Here is a 21,274-nt window from a genome sequence, read left to right as displayed (position 1 = left end):
ACTACATGTAATGTAACATTGCAGCACCAATCACAGATATATACATTACTGGTTCTCATTTTCAAAGTGTTGTCTCAAAGCCTCCCTGATTCAAATTGCCCCCCTCTGTGCTCCTCTGATAGCCTTGGTATCTGGCTACTCAAAATCAGCAGCCAAGCAGTCTGTCTCAACACTCCACCCTGTGCAAACCTTTCACCCTTAGCTTCACTAAGGGCAGGTCCAGACTAGAGCTTTAAATCCATTTTAAGAGCTCTAAATCGATTTAAAGCTGTAACCGTCCACACTACAGAGTGCATAAAATCGATTCTAAGGGTCCCTAAAATCGATTTTGGAACTCCATCTAAACGAGAGGAGTAACCCCAAAATCGATTTTTTAAAATCGATTTTATGCTAGTGTGGACGGACATCGAAGTTAATGGCCTCCGGGACGTATCCCACTGTGCTCTAGTGGCCGCTCTACACAGGTAAAGGAACTCTACTGCTGGCCAGGTAAACAGGAAAAGCCCCGGGAACTTTGAAATTCCATTTCCTGCTTGCACAGCGTGGAGCTCTCAGCAGCAGAGAGAACAATGCAGTCTCCTGAAAATAGGAAAAGAGCTCCAGCATGGAACACACAGGAGTTACTCGATCTGATAGCTGTATGGGGAGAAGAGTCAGTGCTTTCAGAACTGCGCTCGAGCAGACGAAATGAGAAAACCTTTGAAAAAATTTCTAATGCCATGCGGGAGAGGGGGCATACCAGGGACTCGTTACAGTGCCGAGTGAAAGTGAAAGAGCTCAGACAGGCGTATCAGAAGACCAAAGCAGCAAAGGGCAGGTCAGGCTCTGCCCCCAAAACATGCCGGTTCTACGACGAGCTTAACGCAATATTGGGGAACAGCGCAACGACGAACCCCCACTTGTCTGTGGATTCAGAGGTGGGCGTTGTGATTCCTGCCACTACGGAAGATTTATTTGACGGCGATTATCAGTATGATGAGGACTAAGAGGAGGAGGCTCCAGCAGAGAGTACAGAGCATTTTATCCCCCCAAACAGCCAGGATCTTTTCCTCACCCTTACTGAGGTTCCCTGCCAGCCATCTCAAGCCAGTACTCCAGAAAATGAAGCTGAGGAACCGTCCTCTGGTGAGTGTAATTTCTTTTAATAAAAGCTTCGGTTTAATGTAAGCCTTTTTTATTGGGTGCTTCAAATCACTATCTGTAGTTAGAGTCACTGGAACAGCCTGTTAACATGTCTGGGGATGGAGCGAAAATCCTCCAGGGACATCTCTATGAAGCACTCCTGGAGGTACCCCAAAAGCCTTTGCAGAAGGTTTCTGGGTAGGGCGGCCTTGTTCCGTCCGCCATAAAAGGAAACTTTACCACGCCATGCCTGCAGCACATACTCAGGAATCATCGCATGACAAATTCTAGCTGCGAATTGCCCTGGTGACTGCTGACATTCAAGAAGCATGATTTCTCTTTCTCTGTCTGTTATCCTCAGGAGAGTGATATCCTCCATGGTCACCTGTTAGAGATTAACGTACTTTTAGTAAAAGGGAACAGAGATGCGCATACAGTCGGTCCTTCTGTGCTGACCAAGTAGATTAAAAACCTTTCCTAAAACAGTGACCCATGAGGTGGTTTTTAGAAAAGTCTCCATTGTAACAGGGCGGATTCCTCCTGCACTTGGCCATCATGAATCACGGCAATTTGTTGCCATGGTAGAGGGGGGATGGGGTGAGGTACATGGATTTCATGCGTGCTGTGAAGTGCAGCACAAGTGGGAGGGAAGTGGTAGCATGTCCCTGTCCATGGCTTAAGAAAAGAAAGTAATGTTGTTCCTTAAGGCACTTTGCTCCGTTCATGCTACCTGACAGTACAATCGACTACAGGGATTACTAGCCATTAACTTACCATTTTCTCCGGACACGGTCTGTGTGCTCCCCTGACCTGCGTCTGAGCAGAAATCTCTGTCCTCAGCCACAAGCAATAAGTATTAAAGGAATCCTAAGGCGACCTTGTGGTAAAGTAACATGTTCAAGGTTCGGTAACAGGCACAGGTCAGTGAGGAGAAAGACTGTATGCATTGTTTTGTGAAATGTGTCTCTTATGATTCTTTTATCACTCTTTCCTATCCCCACCCCGCCACACACAGCTGCACATTTCTCCAGCCTCCCTCTCCCTTCTCCTGTACGTAGGGGGGGTATCATAAGAAGACTGAGGAAAAGGAGGACGCGTGAGGACATGTTCACCGAAATTATGGCAGTAACCCGTAGAGAGAGAGCTCAGCAGGGGGACTGGAAACAATTGGTCGCAAAGTACAGGGAGGCTGCCAGTCAACGCGAAGACAGGAGGGACCAACGCGAAGACAGGAGGGACGCCAAAAATGATGTCAGGTGGCAGGAAGATCAGCACTGGCGAGCAGCAACGGTGGATCTTCTTCGTGATCAGACTGACATCCTCCGCGATATGCTGCAAGAGCTCCGTGGTATCAGAATGCCCCTACAGCCCGTGTATAACCTCCCTCAGTACTCACCCTGTACCACACCTTCCAGAACCAGGCGTGTAAGAACGCGTGGGGGAAGGCTCTCTGCACCAGCCCCCTCCACCGCTGCGGACACTCCAACCAGAAGGCTTTCATTAAATTGAAAAGCCCTTTGTGTCCTGTTTTTTCCCTCCTCTAATGCTCCAAACTTCTCCCATGGCACCTTTGCCTATTTTTACTCTCAGGTCATGCTATTAAGGCAGTGTGAGTGTAGTTTGGTAATGAAGTAAAGCAAGCAGCTTTGGAAAGCTGCACGGAAGCTAGTTATCAGCATCAGGATTTGACAATTGGGGATATGGGTAATAAAGGGAAAACAAAGAAAGCAGCCATACCATACCCTGGTCCATGAGAATTCTTGTTCTGTCTTCTCTGATGCACTTTCTTCTTTCCAACCTCCCTCCCCCTTCCTCCAAACCTCCCTCACTCTGTCCCCCATAGAACGCTGAGTTATGAAATTTCATGCACAGTATTGTAACAACAAGCATGATGCTTGATTGCTGAAAGGGTCTGATTTTAAATAAAGAACACAATTCTTTTAACAAATAATAGTAACTTATTTTCAATAAAAAAGCAGTTAAGGAAGGTTGCAGGTACGGTGCCTTGCAGCAGACGGAAGCAGCTAATGGTGGAGGTAGGTAATAATTGGGAAATACAGAATTATATGTTTTTCAATGGACAGCTCTTGCAAGTAACCTAAGCAAGCAGTTGAGGAATGCTGCAGGAAAGGTATCTTGCAGCAGCAAGACTGAATAGACGGGGAGTGCAGCAATCAATTGAAAGGAAAATCAGCATTCAAACTGTACCCTGGCCCATGAGGAAGCTACTTTTCAGTGCTTCTCTGATGCGCACAGCATCCTGGTGTGATCTTCTAATTGCCCTGGTGTCTGGCTGCGCATAATCAGCGGCCAGGTGGTTTACCTCAGTCTCCCACCCCGCTATAAAGGCCTCCCCCTTGCTCTCACAGAGATTGTGGAGCACACAGCAAGCAGCAATGACAAAGGGGATATTGGTTTGGCTAAGATCTGAGCGAGTAAGAAGCGTTCGCCATCTCGCCTTAAGCCTGCCAAATGCACATTCTACCACCATTCTGCACTTGCTCAGCCTGTAATTAAACAACTCCTGAGCACTGTCAAGGCTGCCTGTGTATGGCTTCATTAGCCAGGGCATCAAGGGGTAGGCTGAGTCCCCAAGGATAACTATAGGCATTTGGACATCTCCAACTGTTATTCTCTGGTCAGGGAAGTAGGTCCCTTGCTGCAGCCGTTTAAACAGTGTAGTGCTCCTGAAGACACGTGCGTCGTGAACCCTTCCTGGCCATCCCACATGGATGTTGGTGAAACGTCCCTTGTGATCCACCAGGGCTTGCAGAACCATCGAAAAGTACCCCTTCCGGTTTATGTAATGGGCACCCTGGTGTTCCGGTGCCAAAATAGGGATATGGGTTCCATCTATGGCCCCCCCACAGTTAGGGAATCCCATTGCAGCAAAGCCATCCACAATGGCCTGCACGTTTCCCAGAGTCACAACCTTTCGAAGCAGCAGCTTAATGATTGCTTTGGATACTTCCAGCACAGCAGCCCCCGCAGTAGATTTGCCCACTCCAAATTGATTACCGACTGACCGGTAGCTGTCTGGCGTTGCAAGCTTCCATATGGCTATTGCCACTCGCTTTTCCACTGTGAGGGCTGGTCTCATCCTGGTATTATGCCGCTTCAGGACAGGAAAAAGCGAGTCACAAAGTTCAAAGAAAGTGGTCTTACGCATGCGAAAGTTCCGCAGCCACTGCGAATCGTCCCACACCTGCAGGACTATGCGGTCCCACCAGTCAGTGCTTGTTTCCCGTGCCCAAAAGCGGCGCGGAACGGGTAGAACCTCCCCCATAACCGTCAGGAGCTCCAACGTGCAGGGGCCCGGGGTGTCGGAAAACTCGTTCTCCAGTTCGTCATCGCTGTCGTCCCCGCATTCAAGCATCCTCTCTTGCATTTCTGCATCATGGGTCAGCATTGATAGAACGAGAATGCGTGAAGTATTTACAGTATTCGCGATCAAGGACAAGAGCAGACCTGGATCCATGCTTGCTGCAAAATGGCGTTTTCCTCACTGCAGCCAGTAAAAACCGCGCGAACTGACTGTGTGCCGCTAACAGGAAGGGGGGGGTTGAGGCTGTACCCAGAACCACCCACGACGGGGACTTTGATCCCATCATGCACTGGGCTAGTAACCCATAATTCCAAAGGGCAGGGACCCGTGCAGGAACTGTGGGATAGGTACCCAGAGTGCAACGCTCAAGCAAAAGATGGACGCCAGGGAAAATGGACGCTCAACATCGATGTAAGTACCTCTCGTGTGGATGCACTAAATCGATTTTATAAACCCTGCTTTATAAAATCGATTTTAAGCACATCAATTTTAGGCTGTAGTCTGGACGTGGGCAAAGATTATGCAATGTACAACATGCGGCTATGACTATGGGAATATTATCCTCATTAAGGTCTAACATGGCAAAAAGGCATTGCCAGTGCGCCTTTAATCTGTCATCTGGCACCTATTCAGGCTGCTGTTGAACCACTCCTTACTGCTGTCCAGGTTTCCACTGTAAGGTGTCATGAACCACAGCTGAAAGGGGTACACCGGGTCTCCCAAGATTATAATGGACATTTCAACATCCCCCACTGTAATCTTCTGGTTTGGAAAGGAAGTCCCTGCTTGTAGCTTTCTATACAGGCCGGTGTTCCTGAAGATGTGTGTGTCATGCACCTTCCCGGACTGCCCCGCACTGATGTCAGTGAAACGCCAAAGGTGATCCACAAGTGCCTGCAACACCATGGAGAAGCACCCCTTCCTATTGATGTACTCTGTTTCAAGGTGGTCTGATGCCAAAATTGGAATATGTGCACCATCTATCGCACCTCCACAGTTAGGAAAACCCATTTCTGCAAAGCCATCCTCTATTTCACACACATTTCCCAGAGTCAGCAGGACGTGATTAATTGCCCTGCACACTTGCATTAACACAGCCCCAATGGTCGACTTCCCGACTTCAAAATGATTTGCAAACGACCGGTAGCAGTCTAGAGTTGCCAGCTTCCATGCATTAATTGCCATACACTTCTCTACTGATAGGGCAGCTCTCATTCTGGTGTCCTTGTGCCACAGTGCTGGGGCGAGCTCCGCACAGAATTGCAAGAAGGTGGTTTTCCACATTTGAAAGTTCTGTAGCCATTGCTCGTCATCCCACACCTGCATGACTATATGATCCCACCATTAAGTGCTTGTTTCGCCAGTCAAAAGCGATGGTCCACCCTCTACAGTTGTTCTGTGAATGCCAAAAGCAATCAAAAGTTGCTCCTCTCCATATCCTACAGTATGTCAGGTGACTGGGTGTCATCTTCACTTAGGAACTTCGCGATTAACTGCACTGCCATCCACGATGTCTTCATGACAGTAACAGAGCATAGGATAGCAGTGCAAGATCCACCCTTCTCACAAAAATGCTGCGGTGCACAACTAAGAAGGGCCGTTGAAAAATGTCACGAAAGAAAGCTGAAGCCCATGGAGTCCTGGGACTGAAAGCAATGCATTATGGGACATTGAGCCTGGTCCCACGATGCACTGCGATCTGCTCTGCCTTCCCACAACACCTAGCAACAGAAGCTGTCGAACTGAACTGTGGGATAGGTACCCACAGTGCATTGCTCACACTGTAGATGACAGTGCCCTTACAGTGGATATGCTCTGCTGACGAAGAGAGCGAGTATGAACATGACATTCTGATTTTTATTATGCCGATTTTTAAGTGTCAACATCACTTTTATCAACCAGACTTGGTACTGTAGATAAGGCTTATGATCTGTGGCACTGACTGTGACAAGGAAAGGACTAGTTATTATTAAAGTGATTCATTCCAGTTCCTTTGATTTGGATAACATGCTCTTTGATCTTGTTCCAGATGTGTGAAATTCAACAGTAGCTTTCTGCAGAGAATATTTATTATTAGAGAATCTTTGTCATTTAAGGGCGATCATTAGAAAGCATGTTCAATTGCAAAACTTGAATGTGGTCCATATCTAAGCTGAAAGAGGAGATCACACTTACAAATTAAAATTGACTAGCACTGTACGTTAAAAAAAACATGAAATACATATATATATCTATTTATATTTTACCTGAAAAATCAACAGCACAAACGCCATACTGGTGATAGCCCTTTAATACTGACAGTGGTTTGATTGTCTCTGTATCCCAAATGTGTATTGAAGAATCCCGACCAACCTAAAATATAAAGGATTTTAGGCATTCTTTTGCCTCTTGCAGTTGGTGATCACTTAAAGCGGTTTACTATATAATCAAAAATCTCTAACTAGGCCAATTTGTTTGCTTAATCTCAAACATACTTTTTACCCAGATTACAAATATTACCAATATAAGTATAAATTCTTTACTGAGAATTTGGTGAGCTGCCTAGGTAATAATCATTTGTCTTTATCTATACCAACACAGTTTCTTAGCTGGGTTCACTAATTAAAACTCAAAATATTCTCTCAAAATCAAGCCATAAATTCTTGACGTGAGAAAAAAGCTTTTGAAAGAAGATGTTTATCAGAAAATTATGCCTGTGAGAAAGTATTAAATGATGATAAAAGGATGTGAGTTTTCAGTTTGTAGTCAGAGAAAAGGCTTGATTTCAGAGATGCTGTCTAAGAAAAAGAGGCAAGATTGATAAAATAGCATCTTATTGTAAACAACAGCACTGCGATTTTGCGCATACATATAGAATTCAGACATATTATCATATAAAACAGTCTAAACTGGAAATCCAGAATATGAGAAAAAATTTTTTGACAGCTACCTTTAACAATATAAAAAATGTTACATGTATTCAGTTTTTTTTCTATATGTTATCTTACAGTTGAAACACAATATAATGTTGATTTTAAAAAAATAAAAAAAATATTAATTTATTCATGCTTATTTGAGAGTTAATCAGTTATAAACTCAGTTGTCAAATTTGATCAAATATATCTAATTGGAAAAAAGTAGGGCTGTTGATTAATTGCAGTTAACTCATGTGATTAACCAAAAAAATCCACCTGTGATTACAAAAATTAATTGCAAATAATCGCACTGTTAAACAATAGAATACCAACTGAAATTTATTAAATATTTTTGGATGTTTTTCTACATTTTAAAATATATTGATTTAAATTACAAAACAGAATACAAAGTGTACAGTGCTCATTTTATATTACTATTTTTTATTACAAATATTTGCACTGTAAAAATGATAAACAAAAGAAATAGTATTTTTCAATTCACTTCATACAAGAACTGTAGCGCAATCTCTCTATCGTGAAAATATAACTTACAAATGTAGATTTTTTTGTTACATAACTGCATTCAATAACAAAACAGTGTAAAACGTTAGAGCCTACAAGTCCACTCAGTCCTATTTCTTGTTCAGCCATTTGCTAAGATAAACAAGTTTGTTTACATTTCTGGGAGATAATGCTGCCAGCTTCTTATTTACAATGTCACCTAACAGTGAGAACAGGCGTTGACATGGCACTTTTGTAGCCGGCTTTGCAAGGTATTTACGTGCCAGATATGCTAAAAATTCATACGCCCCTTCATGCTTCGGCCCCCATTCCAGAGAATATGCTTCCATGCCGATGATGCTCATTAAAAAAATAATGCATTAAGTTTGTGACTGAACTCCTTGGGGGAGAACTGTATGTCTTCTACTCTGTTTTACTCAAATTCTGCTTTATATTTCATGTATCGCTGGGTAGCCGTGTTAGTCTATAGCCACAAAAACAACAAGGAATCCGGTGGAACCCTAAAGACTAATGGAAAGTAGGCTTTTTACCCACAAAAGCTTATGCCCCAATAAATCTGTTGGTCTTTAACGTGCTACCAGACTTCTTGTCATTTTTATATATTTCATGTTATAGCAGTCTCGGATGATGACTCAGCAAATTGTAATTTAAGAACACCTTCACAACAGATTGGTACCTTCTTTGTGTTTTGTCAAATGTGAGATTTCTAAGGATAGATACAGCATTTGACCCAAGGTTTAAGAATCTCAAGTGCCTTCCCAAATCTGAGAGAGACGAGGAGTGGAGCATGCTTTCAGAAGTCTTAAAACAGCAACACTCCAATGCGGAAACTACAGAACCCGAACCACCAAAAAAGAAAATCAACCTTTGGCTGGTGACATCTGACTCACGTGATGAAAATGAACATGCATCGGCCCGCTCTGCTTTGGATCGTTATCAAGCAGAACCCATCAGCATGGACACATGTCTTCTCGAATGATGGTTGAAGCATGAAGGGACATATGAATCTTTAGCGCATCTGGCACATCAATATCTTGCAATGCCAGCTACAACATTGCCATGCGAATGCCTGTTCTCACTTTCAGATGACATTGTAAACAAGACGTGGAGAGTATTATCTGGTGCAAACTGTAACCAAACTTCTTTGTCTGAGTGATTGGGTGAAGTAGGACTGAGTGGACTTGTAGATTCTAAAGTTTTACACTGTTTTGTTTTTGAATGCAGTTTTTTTTGTATATAATTCTACATTAGCAAGTTCAACTTTCATTGTAAAGAGACTGCACTACAGTACTTGTATTAGGTGAACTGAAAAACACTATTTCTTTTGCTTTTTAAAGTGCAAATATTTGTAATAAAAATAAATATAAAGTGAGCACTGTACACTTGTAATTGAAATCAATATATTTTAAAATGTAGAAAACATCCAAAAATATTTAAATAAATGGTATTCTATTATTGTTTAACAGTGCGATTAATTGTGATTCATTTTTTTAATTGCGTGATTAATCGTGATTAATTTTTTTAATCGCTTGGCAACCCTAGAGAAAAGCTGAGGTTCTCAATTTTTAGACCTCTCTCTGTCCCCAACACAATTTCAAAAATTCTCCTGCATATTTTTATATGCAAAATCCTAAATATGCATGTGTAAATTCACTGAAGTACTGTAACTTCAAATTTCTAATGCCTATAAACATGTATCCTACCTGGCCTGTTGCCACGTAGTCCTTTAAGGGATGAATAGCAAGACAAAGAATGTCATCATCATGACCTAGATAAAAGCGCTGTGTGTTCTGCTGCCGATTGTATACTACGCCCACTGCTGCAACATGGTATACAATTTCACCAGTCTGAGTGTAAAATAGATTACTCCGACAATCATAACCTCTGTAACTAATAAAAAAAATAGTTTTTAGCTCAAGATCACAAGCATAGATGCTAAGTAGTTAACGATAGGAAAACAATCAGGATACATTTAATTCTTAAATTAGGTAACACCTTACAAATAATATACCAAGTACTACATAGGAGTATTAAAATGATTTACATCTCTATTCTCAAAGAATACCACTTTACAAACTTCAATTAATACGCAAAGATCATTACACCTATCCCTAACTTGAAAGAGAACGTTTATTAACAGTAATGCTTTACAAGAAGTTTAAAACAGGAAGTAAAGGCTAATATTTTTTTCCAAATGAAACTGCAGGGGGAATATAGTTAGACTGCATGCAATTGTACAGGTTGGAATTTGTCTGGAATACCAGGCTTAACATTTTCTTTCTATATCACAAGTGGCCAAGATCCTTGGGTGAATTTGGTCAGGAGTTTTCAGTTTAAATGATTTTTCAATGGAAAATGCATTTTATTTCAGGCTGGTTCAACCCGGATCAAAACATTTCAGTTCGTTGAACTGAGCTAAAATATTTTGTTTTGAGTCAGTTTAGTGTTCAACTGCACCTTCCTGTGGTACTGCAGTGCTTCATGCCTCATTCTCTCTTAAAGGCTAGGGTTTGGGGCTGGACTTCATCTCTCTTGAGGCACCATAGTTTCTATTTTGACCCAACTGTATGGTGCATCCTGGGAGTCACGTGACTGTGGCTGCACCACGGGAGATGTAGTCCAGTTGATAAGGAAAAATGAAAGCATGAGGCACCCAAAATACAACTCCCAGAAGGAAATGTAGCCGCACAGGCAGATGCAGTTGTCCAAAAGACTCAAAATAAGGCATTTAGTTTCAATTAACATGTCAAAATAAATCATTTTTACCATCTCAAAATCTAAATCGTTGGAACTTTTCTTTCAAAGATTTGGATATTTCAAATTTTTGTCCTGATTTGACACAAAAACAAATATTGAAAAATTTGAATTTCTCACAGAACAGAAATTCTGCTTTTCATTTAGCGCTCGTCTTTGGTTTTGAGTGTAGCTCATGATTCAGTAGCTGGCACTTTGGTTGACTTCTGGGTCATTATGGGCTCCATTACCACAATGCTGGAGTATTGTTTTGAGCCAGTAGTCAACCAAAGTGCCACCTATTGATTCATGCAGTACTGAGGAGTTATGCAGTACCTGCGTTACTTCTTGCAGTATCAAGGAGTTTTTTGGACTCTTTATCATTCAAGTAGTGAGCCAAAACTTATTTAGTCTGTGAAATCTAAGAGGATCACAGAACAAGATAATATGATGACTCCAGGCAGTGTATCAATGTCATGATCAGAAATAAAAATATCTTCACTGTAAGTATATACCAAAAAAATGACAAGAAGGATTTATCATGCCATGAGAACCCCAAAACATCTACTGTCTGGATCCTTCCCAATGTCAAAGATCATTTTGCCATCACCAATTTGATGGCTGGCTCCTCCCAGAGGAATTCCTCCTGATACCTATTCAAGGATGCCTCCCCTCTTCAATTTCTCATTCCAGAAACCCACTTTGACTCCTTTCCTTAGGCTGGCTCCATTGCTCTTTATCTAGCTTGGTAAGTATGCCATAGCCATCAATGTGCACAAGCATGGCTTTTACTACCATCATTATGCTGATGATTCACAAATCTACCCCTCTATTGGTACGTTATCTTCCTTCATCCAATGTAGTATCTTGGTCTGTGTTTCTGACATCTCTTTGTGGATGTTCACTTGGCATCTTAAGCTCAACGTAACCAAAACTGAGCACTTGACCTTTCCTCACAAGTCCTTCCCTCTGCTTCCACTCTCTATCGCCATGGTCAACACTATCATCACCCCAGTCTTTCAGGCCCACAACCTAGGTGTCATTTTTCACTTGATCTTCTCATTGCATGCACACATTCAAGCCATTTACAAATCTTGCCTCTTTTTCTTAGACAGCATCTCTGAAATCAAGCCTTTTCTCTGACTACAAACTGAAAACTCACATCCTTTTATCATTTCATGCCTTCCCTATTACAATTTTTCTTCACTCTTCCAATCTATTTAGAATGCTGCTGCTGAAATAGTCTTTGAGGTTTGTCACTCTGACCAAATCAACCCGCTCTTTAAGTTTTCTCCACTGGCTACTCATTCAGCTCCACATCAAACACAAGCCTCTTGTTTTAAACTTTAAGGACATTCATAACTTAATCCCATTGTAGCTATCTGATCTAGTTACCAAGTGATCCACCAGCATTCCCAGCCTTTGTTTCCCAAAAGTTAGCTTCTCCATTAAATATCTCCATGCTTACTCCCATGACAGTTATCTGTAATTATGATTTAAGTTGGTATACTATAACATCAGAAGAATCTGTCTTATTTGAACCACTGACACTCATTACAGATAACACAGAGTGAGGCTACCTGCCTCATTGTAAAGTGACTATTCAGCAGGAGAGGCACATTCAGAAAATATGTAAAGCTCTTTTGTAAAGCAGACTTAAATATACAACTCCGAGCAACATATTGATTTATGTTTTGAGCATCCATTGCTCTCAAATACTTGCGAAAAACACTTATATAACTTCATGAACAATTTTACATCTTCTGTAGATCCAATAAGGAGAGGTTATTAAACAGTAGTCACTATAGTTCTTGGAGAATACTGACTCTACATGTTCATGCTGTGGAGATGTGCTGCCAGCATTGCCCAGCTGTGGAAACTTCTGTGCCCACTGAACAATGCATGAACAACCCACAGCAGACCCTTATCTCCCTGACTCCAGGCCTTGCTCCTCATTTGACTTTCTGTTTAAAGATAGAAGAAAGTAGATAAAAAACAACATTATTTGTTACTGAAGTTACTGAAGCCACCATAAAAGGCCCAGGAATGTATGAAAAAGGATGTATGGGAAAAAAATTATAGCTACAAGATATATAAAACTTGAGCTATTAATAAAAAGTGTCTGTAGTGGCTTGGAGTGGTCCCTCCCTGTCAGCATCCACTCACTAAGCCACCAAGCAGCTGAGAGCTGATCAACAGGGGATTAGCAAAGTAAGTCAGTAAAAAGTCTAGGGCGCTGGCCCCTCATGACAGGAGAATTGGCAGCCTTTAGCCTAGCCCCCTGACTGGGGCAGACAACCACCATAATCAGGCTCAGGCCCTCTGGACCAGGCAGAGCAATAACAGTCTGGCTGGAGCAGGCAGCAAGCAGGTCAGGCTCCGCCTTCTAAGCAGCACAGAGCAATAGTACATTGTCAGGCTCAAGCCCTCTCAGAGGGCTGAGAAAGAAATCTATGGCCCAGCTCCTTGGCTGGGCAGACAGCAAACAACCGCAGGCCATTCGGCCTATGGTGGGTGGGCTGCCAACCCAGGGTAGGGTTGGCAGCAGTGGGGAAGGGGGACCTGGGCCCACCCTAGGGCCCAGAGCCCTAACAGTGGCGGGAAATCCCGCCACTGGGTCACCGGGGATTCTGTCAAAACATGCTGACAATGGTTTCAGCAACACAACCAGACTGTCTGGTTTCCCTGGGCTACTTCCTACCCATACCGGTTTGTAGGGCTTAATCACTCATGGAACCTCAGGCTCCTTGGGATACTCTGCCACCAGCAGTTCCAGCAGCTCCTCAGTGTATTTGCTGTTATTACTTAAGAAGTAAGGGTTGATAGAGCTCAGTTACTGGTTCAGGGGCCAGCAACAAGGCAGCAACATCTGACTCCTTCCCTGGCTCTCCCTCAACTGAGCTGGAGGCTCTGCCTCTTATACTTGTTCAGCCTGGCTCTGTCCACCCCGGGGTGGGGAGTCCTCCCTGTCAGAGTCAGAGGGAGGCCACTCTGCCTCACTACAGTGTACTAGTGCAAAACAGTTTAGAGATGGTTGGAAATTTGAACCAGAATTTGGTGAATCAGACTCAGTAATGGAACAATCCTACCCAGAGCACAGTCTCCTTCTATTTGTCAGACTCTGATATAAAAAACTCCAATGAATGGTTTACAGTTGATGAATGATAACGTGGTCCAAAAGTGACTAGATGAAACCAAAGGAATCAAGCAGGAGGATCAGCAAGATGAAACTCCAGAACCCAGTGACCTAGAGAAGGATGAGCTGGATCTGGATTCTGAGAGGCTCCTTGGGACCACTAAAGAAAAGCAGCCATAGAGACTGGAGTATAGGTACAATATGTACCATAAACAAAGTATCACAAGATAAATGAACAGCTGCACTCTGAATTAGCTGAAGTTTCCAAATCGTCTTCAAGTAATGCTTCAAGAATAACATACATAAGTGAGGCTATATGGAGGTGACAAAGGTATGGGTTGTGGTGACAGTCACTTGCAAAAGAAAAAAATAATCTCCTCATAAAATGGATATTTACAAATACTGATTGCTTCTATCCTGGCATCTAGAACAAGCTGAAGAGCCAACATGATCCCAAATTTGTAAACACCAGGTTTCAAGTTACATATTGATACTCAAACATGGGCAATATCAATAAATGCCTTGTCCAAAGATTATTAACAAACAATTGAATAAGACTGGTCCCAAAACCAATCCCTGAGGGATTCCACTAGTAACCTCTCTCCAGTCTGATACCTCACCTTTCAGCACAACCCACTGCCCTTTCCCTGTTAGCCAGTTCCTTGTCCACCTTACAATTCTAGTACCAATCCCCATCTTCTCTAATTTAACAAATAATTTCCTTTGTGGTACTGTGTCAAATTCTTGACTGAAGTCCAAATATATTAGACCTACTGCATTTCCCTTATCTAAGAAATCAGTTATTTTTTCAAGAATGGAAGTCAGATAGTCTGGCATGATCTACCTTTGGTATATCCATGTTACATTACATCCCCTTTACCATTCATTTAATTATTCTTTCCTGAATTATTTGTTCTAAAGTTTTGCATACTACTGAGATAAGATAACCAGAATTGTAATTTTCTAGATCACTTCTTTTCCCTTTCTTAAATATAGATATCACATTAGTTATTCTCCAGTCAAATGGTACTACTTGCTAATAAAGAATTATTAAACATCCTTGCTACCAAACTAGCAAACCCATGTGCCAGTGCTTTCTGTATTCCATGATGAAAGTTATCCAATTCCCCTGATTTGAGCACATTAAGCTCTAAATTTTCCTTCCACCTTAGATGTGGTGATTTTCATTTCCAGCACTCATTTCCTTCAGCCATATTGCCTTCATGCGCACGTTCCATGTTAGTATCCTTATTGATAACTGAGGTCAAGTATTCATTTAGTTTGGGGGCTATACCTAGATTACTTTAAACTCTTTCGCATCCACACAGCATAGCAGCCCAACCAACCCTTCATTATTCTCTTTTTATTTATATAACTAAAAAACCTTAATATTTATTTTAAGTTCCTTGGTAAGTGCTAATTCAGTTTGACTTGTAGTAAATTTCACTGACATTTTCTAACCTCCACAATGGAGCTTTCTTTGCTGATCAACCCCTTTTTCCATTTCCTGTAGGGTCTCTGTTTACTTTTAATAACCTTTTTGATGTGGTTATTCATCTAACTTGGTTCACAACTTTCCTTACAAGTTTTTTCCTTTACTGGGGATGCCAATATCAGATAATTTTTGAATAACTGATTTGAAGAAATGTCATGCCTCCTACACATTTGAGTCCTTGAGCTGTTCAGTCCAGTTGACTTCTTTGATTAATTCCCTTAATTTCCCAAAGTCTGCTTTTTTTAAATAATTTCAGAAACCAACCCTAGAGGAAATCTCTAAAAGGTGTTTAGTGGCATTTAGAATGGAGAGCATTAGTGTCTCATTTGACAAATTTGCACAGTACTATCAAATGACCTTCGTAATATGCATTTATCAAACCTCACAAAGCAGATTTCCATTCTGCCACATAGTCATCGTTTGGTAGGAAGTGCAATATTAGTTGGCTTCCATACACTTCTGTAAAATTTTACAAAGTTTTGTTTAATACAGGGAGGAAATTATATTTCTGCCTATTATTCTAATGTAATAACTATAATATTTTTCTTAATTCCCTCCACTTCCTTTCTCTTAATAGAAATACTTTCAGTTATGAAAAGTAATGGGGAAAATTACTATTAATCCTGAAAAAATACTCAGATATAGCCCAGGTAACAAGACTTCAATGAGTTTTAACAATTTGGGAAGTATGAAGCATTATTCAGTTACTGAGTTTATTGGATCCAAAAAAGATGTGAAACTGGGTATGAAGTTTCTTAAAGGGCCAATTTTGAATTAAATTCCTAAATTAATATATTTACTTGTAAATTCTCCAAAAATTAGTTCTTTATTCAAAGAGTATGTGCTGAATTTTGGGGAGGACATGCGATATTTTTCTTAGATAACATGCTTTAAGTAGAAAACTCAACTCAGTCTTAACTATAAAGTCACTTATAAAGCCAGAGAAAGAGATTCATTCTCAGATGCAAAAAAATATGATTAGGTGACGTTTAAGTCTTATATTTAGAAAGCACTATAAAATAATGACACTAACTGAGTTACCAATAGGAATTTCATGCTGTAATCTAGCTGGGCAGCAAAACCACTGCTGTATATAAATTTTAGTTTAAAGACTTGTGTGGCTGTAAAAAGTGTCTAAAATACAGCATCTGATCTTAATAATTTTCACTTGGTTCATCACATATTTAAATCTTACATTTCTATATTTGTTGCCACAAATTTATAACAGAAAATGAATCTGTCCGGTCTGCTTTTAGAGAAAACTCAATTTTTCATACCCATGGACAAAGTGTAATCTTATACTGTTCCCTGGAGCTCTCTCTCTTCTTTTAGAAGCTGCACTTTTTCGTTTTTCTTTGCATTGCTCTTTAAGCTGAGGTAGATCTTCTTTGTAAACCTTTATGAAAGAGTACACATACATATAAACAAATATGTTTTCAGGAAGAACAAGTATCTAAGAAATAAACCTATAGATCAGCTCAGTTTCAGAATGGTACTCTGACATACTGCAGACATTTGCAATGACTGTAGCCAACTGGGCATACAATTTGTTTTTAAATTAAAAACAATACAGCATGATATGAAGTGTTGTGAATACATCTAGCCACTAAGCTTTCTGTTGTCTCTGAATGTCAGCTACTGGCAATGGGCCAAATCCTAACATACTTGCTCAATTTCCATTCAGTCCTTACTCAGGAAAAACTCAAATTGACTTCAGCGCTTTTGTTGAGAAAGGACCAGGTAAACCCTTGGGAAATATTTCAGGATTTGGCCCTGTGCCATTAAAACTCAAGTCTTACCTGTCGACGGTATGTGATCTGAGTCTCCTGTTCAATTTCAGAGTCTAGCTCTGGAACATCAGATTGATCTGAATCCGATTCATCACTGTTAGAATCAACCAGACTTTCTGTGATCAAGAAAACCAAAACGTAGACAGAAGCAATAAATTAAAATAGTATATGGTTCAGAAAAATACTGCAACACTTCTAGCTTATGCCTGACTGCTGATATTTACTACAACATGAGCTACTAAACCATGATAAGATCATCTGTAATTATCATCAATTCTCTTAATACAACAGTACTTTCAAATTTGGACTGCTTGCGTTTTTCTTCCTTTTTGATAGCTAGGCTTCACGTATTAAACTCACTTCACAGGCAGTGTGATCCAGTGGACAGGCACTTGACTGGAAGACCTGGATTCTATTCTTGGTTCCGTGAATGACCTGCTAAGTGAACCTGGGCAAGATGTGTCTGTACCTTAGCTTCCCCTACTGATGATCTTTTGTGGTCCCTTCTAGCCCACATTTCTCTGATTCTATAATATGTATGCACAAAAGCAGTTTTTGTAGATACAAGTTTATTCACCTTTGAATATTGGACCCAGTGCATCATATTTACTTTTGGGAGCAAATTCCAGAGGCATGGGTCCTCTACTGACAATGTCTTGTTACCAGATATGTAAAGTTTAAACTCTGGAGCCAACAGTGAGAATGACCCAACAGATATTAACTTCAGTGATGGTTCAGAAGCAGAAAGCCCCTTTCACATAAATGGATCTTAGATCATTGAGGGATCAAAACAAAGAAAGTGAATTACACTCAAATGTAGACATATACATACTACAGATCTTGCTGAACTGGCGATACATGCCTGAGATTCTGAAACACATTGATGAAGACTAATGTTACATTTGCAACTGTTCATGTCATTAGAGCCTTCCCCATATTATTAGATTCACTTCTGTCTTACTGCAAATGAGCACTAATCAATTCACTCACATGCATTCTCATTTCCATGAGGTACTGTAAAAGCACAAAGATCTCAGTATCAGAGTGTCACAGGTGGGGGCTGCACCATATTGCCGCCTGCGGGGTCAAATGTAGTATTGCAGGTGTCTCTTTCCTCAGTCCACAAGTTAGGGCCACGTGGTTAGAACAGAGCAGCCTGTGCCATAAGCTCGGAGTTAAACAATAGCAAATTCAGAATCTGTCTGCACCTTTAAATAAACAAATGAAACCTCAAAGGCAAGCATTCAGTTGCAGTGCTAGAAGGCAAGAATCTGACCTGGCACTGGGGTTCTGGGCTAGCACTGAAAATCTCATCTGTCCCAGTCTCACCAAGTTCTGACCATGAGTATTAGCAAACAAGCCTACTTAACTGGCCTGCTGGCTCTTGATTGGTCAGTGTCCCCTCTTAGCCCTGCAAACCTCTGGAGGAGTGTGCCTTGTTGATAGCCCAGCCTAAGCAAGGAGGTATTCAGGGTGATAACTCCAGCAGGGGGACAGGGAAGGCCTGACAGACTCCATCAGATGGAGTTTGATCAAATGCACATTTAAGTCATCTGATTATTGGTGACGCTGCCAGAAAAGCATATCATTTGTCTTTCCTAATTGTTGTACGTACACACTGAATAGGATGAGTAATTAATTGCAACCTTGTAGGGGCCCCAGTTGTGAGAATGTGAGGAAAAAAGAGGAAATATTCATCACTCCTTTTTTGGATTTCTCTGAGAAAGTAAACAATCAATAGAATCTAAAATTGCCACTAAAGCTAACAAACCCAGCATGAATATTTTATTTCTGCCCACTGACAGAAAGAGCTGATCAGTCAGAAAATACTGCCTCCATACTAAAGCCATACTCAAAATCACACTGCTAGGCACAGGGATCAAAGATACGTATGTGAGAAGGATGCATCTAGAGTTGCTCAAAAAGCACATTTTCAGCCACAGAAAGATTTTAATTGAGATCTGCTGATGAAAAGTGCTATGTAATAGAGCAAAATTATTATTTAAATCTCCTGACTAAAAAAAATTGTTAAATCAGTTGTGCAAAGCCTCAATCTAACTTGAAAATTTGTGCTATTGCAATTTCAGATTAAAATTGAATGAACTAATATTAAATACTGTTTTTTAAAAATTGATTTATTTCAGTGTCACTATTACTAAGGTATTTTATTTGAATTGGACAAATTTCTAGAGGAAAAACAATATACTACAACTGCTTTTCCATGATACTCTTTCCAACAGCAACCTTTTCCTACCCATGATTACCTTTTAGTCTTAAGCATAAAGGCCTACATTTTCAAAAGTGAGTGCTGATTTTGAGTACCTCAACTTGTAGGCTCCTGTCTTGAGACATCTTAAAGAAGCCTAATTTTATAATCACTGAGCACTTACCCTTTGAAATTCAGGCAACCTTTGAAGGTCTCAAGTTGAGCACCCAGAAACTGGTTGCCCCAAATCAGTAGTAACTTTTGAAAATTTAAAACAAAAATTATTTAAAATTAAGATACCCTTATACTGACTTTAATGGGACGACTCGTATGTAATGATAAGCATGGGCATAAATATTTATTAGAAGATTAACTGGCAGGTCTATGAGCGGTTGGGAGAGAGAGACAGAAAAGACTGTCCTCTGTATGTGCCCTGAGCAATAAGAAGTGGGAATGAGATCAGCTAGATCTAAAACTTTACTGAATATTCTGAAAAAATAATGTTACTAAACAATTATGAAATTCTAATTAAAAGAGTAAGTATAAAACATCTACTTTTTCAGCATACCACTACAAAATAAGAATGTATTAAAACAAGGCAATTTAAATAAAAGCCTGATTTAATTAAAAGAATGATTTTTTGGAAATTCATTATTTGTATCAAGATCATACACTATATACAATACCATATTATATCTGTTTGCAAAATAATTAATTAAACACGCTTTTGGGACAAAAAAGTTCTCGTCTCAAGACTACAACTCAATTCTCGACGTGTTCCATTTAGTCTAATTTATAGATATATAAAGAAACCCCTTGTAAAACTGTTAAATAAAAGTCATTGATATAGTGCACTGATGTTGACATAGATAAATAAAGCTCCAGTCCCTCAAGGACTTAGGCACATGTTTTACTTTATGGATTGTGAGTAAAGTTAAGCACATGTATTTTCGCAGGATTGAGGCCTAAATCTGATCTTTAACACTAATTATGCAAGTTAGAGATAGGATACTTGAAGGGCCCACAGCTTGCTTCTGCTCTAAACTGAGAGCCTTGATTGAGAAATCTCAAACACATGGGTTAATGCTTTAGAATTTAAATAATTAAATAGATGCATGTTAAATCTTATGTCACTGATTACATACTCAATGAAAGCATATTATTACACATTTTGTCAAGTAACTAAAATAATTCATTTGCAAATATCGTGGCCAACTTTCTAATTTGTGAAAACTGGACACTGAGCACTGGAATCTCCCCCACTTCCTGGTCGGCCTTTTCCCCAGAGGCCCTGCCCTTTGCTCCACCTCTTCCTCTTGAAGCCCCAGCCCCTGCTTCTCTTCCTCGCCCCCACTGTCACTCGCTGCTCTCTCCACTGCCATCCCCTTGCCAGCGAAGCAGGGCTCAAGGCGTGACTGGGGCAGGATACCAGTAAGAGAGCCGGGCTCCAGGAAGTGACCAGGGCAGGGCGGGGAACAGAGAGCTAGGCTCCAGGGGGTGGAGAGGTGAGCAGGGCAGGGCGGGGAAGGAAGAGCCATGCTCTGGGGGTGGAGAGGTGAGTGGGGCAGGGCAGATAAGGGAAAGCTGCACTCTGGGGGTGGGAGGGTAACTGGGACTGCACAGGGAAGGGAGAGCCACACTCTGGAGGTGGAGAAATGAGTGGAGCAGGACAGGGCAGGGAGAGCCGCCGCTCGGCACAGGATAGGGGAGCCACTAGTACCTCTCTCTGTTGGAGCCATTCCAGAGTGCTTCCCTGCTCCTCCAGATTCCAACAGCAGCTGCTGCTATTTCTCACCTCCTGGTGGTGGAGACCAGTTACTTCAGGTAAATGGGCTTTTAGTGTCCAGTCAGCAGTGTTGACCAGACACTGCCAGGCTCCCTTTTCGACTGGACATGCCGATCAAAAAACGGACACCTTGCAACTCTATTACAATACTGGTATGTTTATAGTGGTGATGCTTAAAACTCTTCAATATTGTTTTTGTGCTTACAGGACATGAAGAAAGTGATGAGCATATTTGCCAAATCTCTCTATACTTATAATTACATAA

At 41.1% G+C, this 21,274-nt stretch overlaps 1 protein-coding gene across 4 annotated transcripts in view; it reads right to left on the bottom strand.

Annotated features, from left to right (window-relative positions):
* Positions 1-21,274, bottom strand: part of EML5 (EMAP like 5) — a 303,194-nt gene that overhangs the window by 157,426 nt on the left and 124,494 nt on the right. For all 4 annotated transcript variants that reach the window (XM_030558959.1, XM_030558960.1, XM_030558962.1 and 1 more), the window contains exons 12-15: positions 17,027-17,133; positions 16,505-16,623; positions 9,567-9,753; positions 6,694-6,799 (exon numbers count right to left, since the gene is read on the bottom strand). In XM_030558959.1, coding sequence (XP_030414819.1) covers positions 6,694-6,799; positions 9,567-9,753; positions 16,505-16,623; positions 17,027-17,133 — 519 coding nt within the window. The remainder of the gene's footprint in view (positions 1-6,693; positions 6,800-9,566; positions 9,754-16,504; positions 16,624-17,026; positions 17,134-21,274) is intronic.

This window comes from Gopherus evgoodei, chromosome 4, assembly GCF_007399415.2.
Source record: "Gopherus evgoodei ecotype Sinaloan lineage chromosome 4, rGopEvg1_v1.p, whole genome shotgun sequence".
NCBI lineage: Eukaryota > Metazoa > Chordata > Testudines > Testudinidae > Gopherus > Gopherus evgoodei.
Note: the sequence above shows the minus strand (reverse complement) of the source record. Positions and strands in the feature narration are given on the sequence as shown.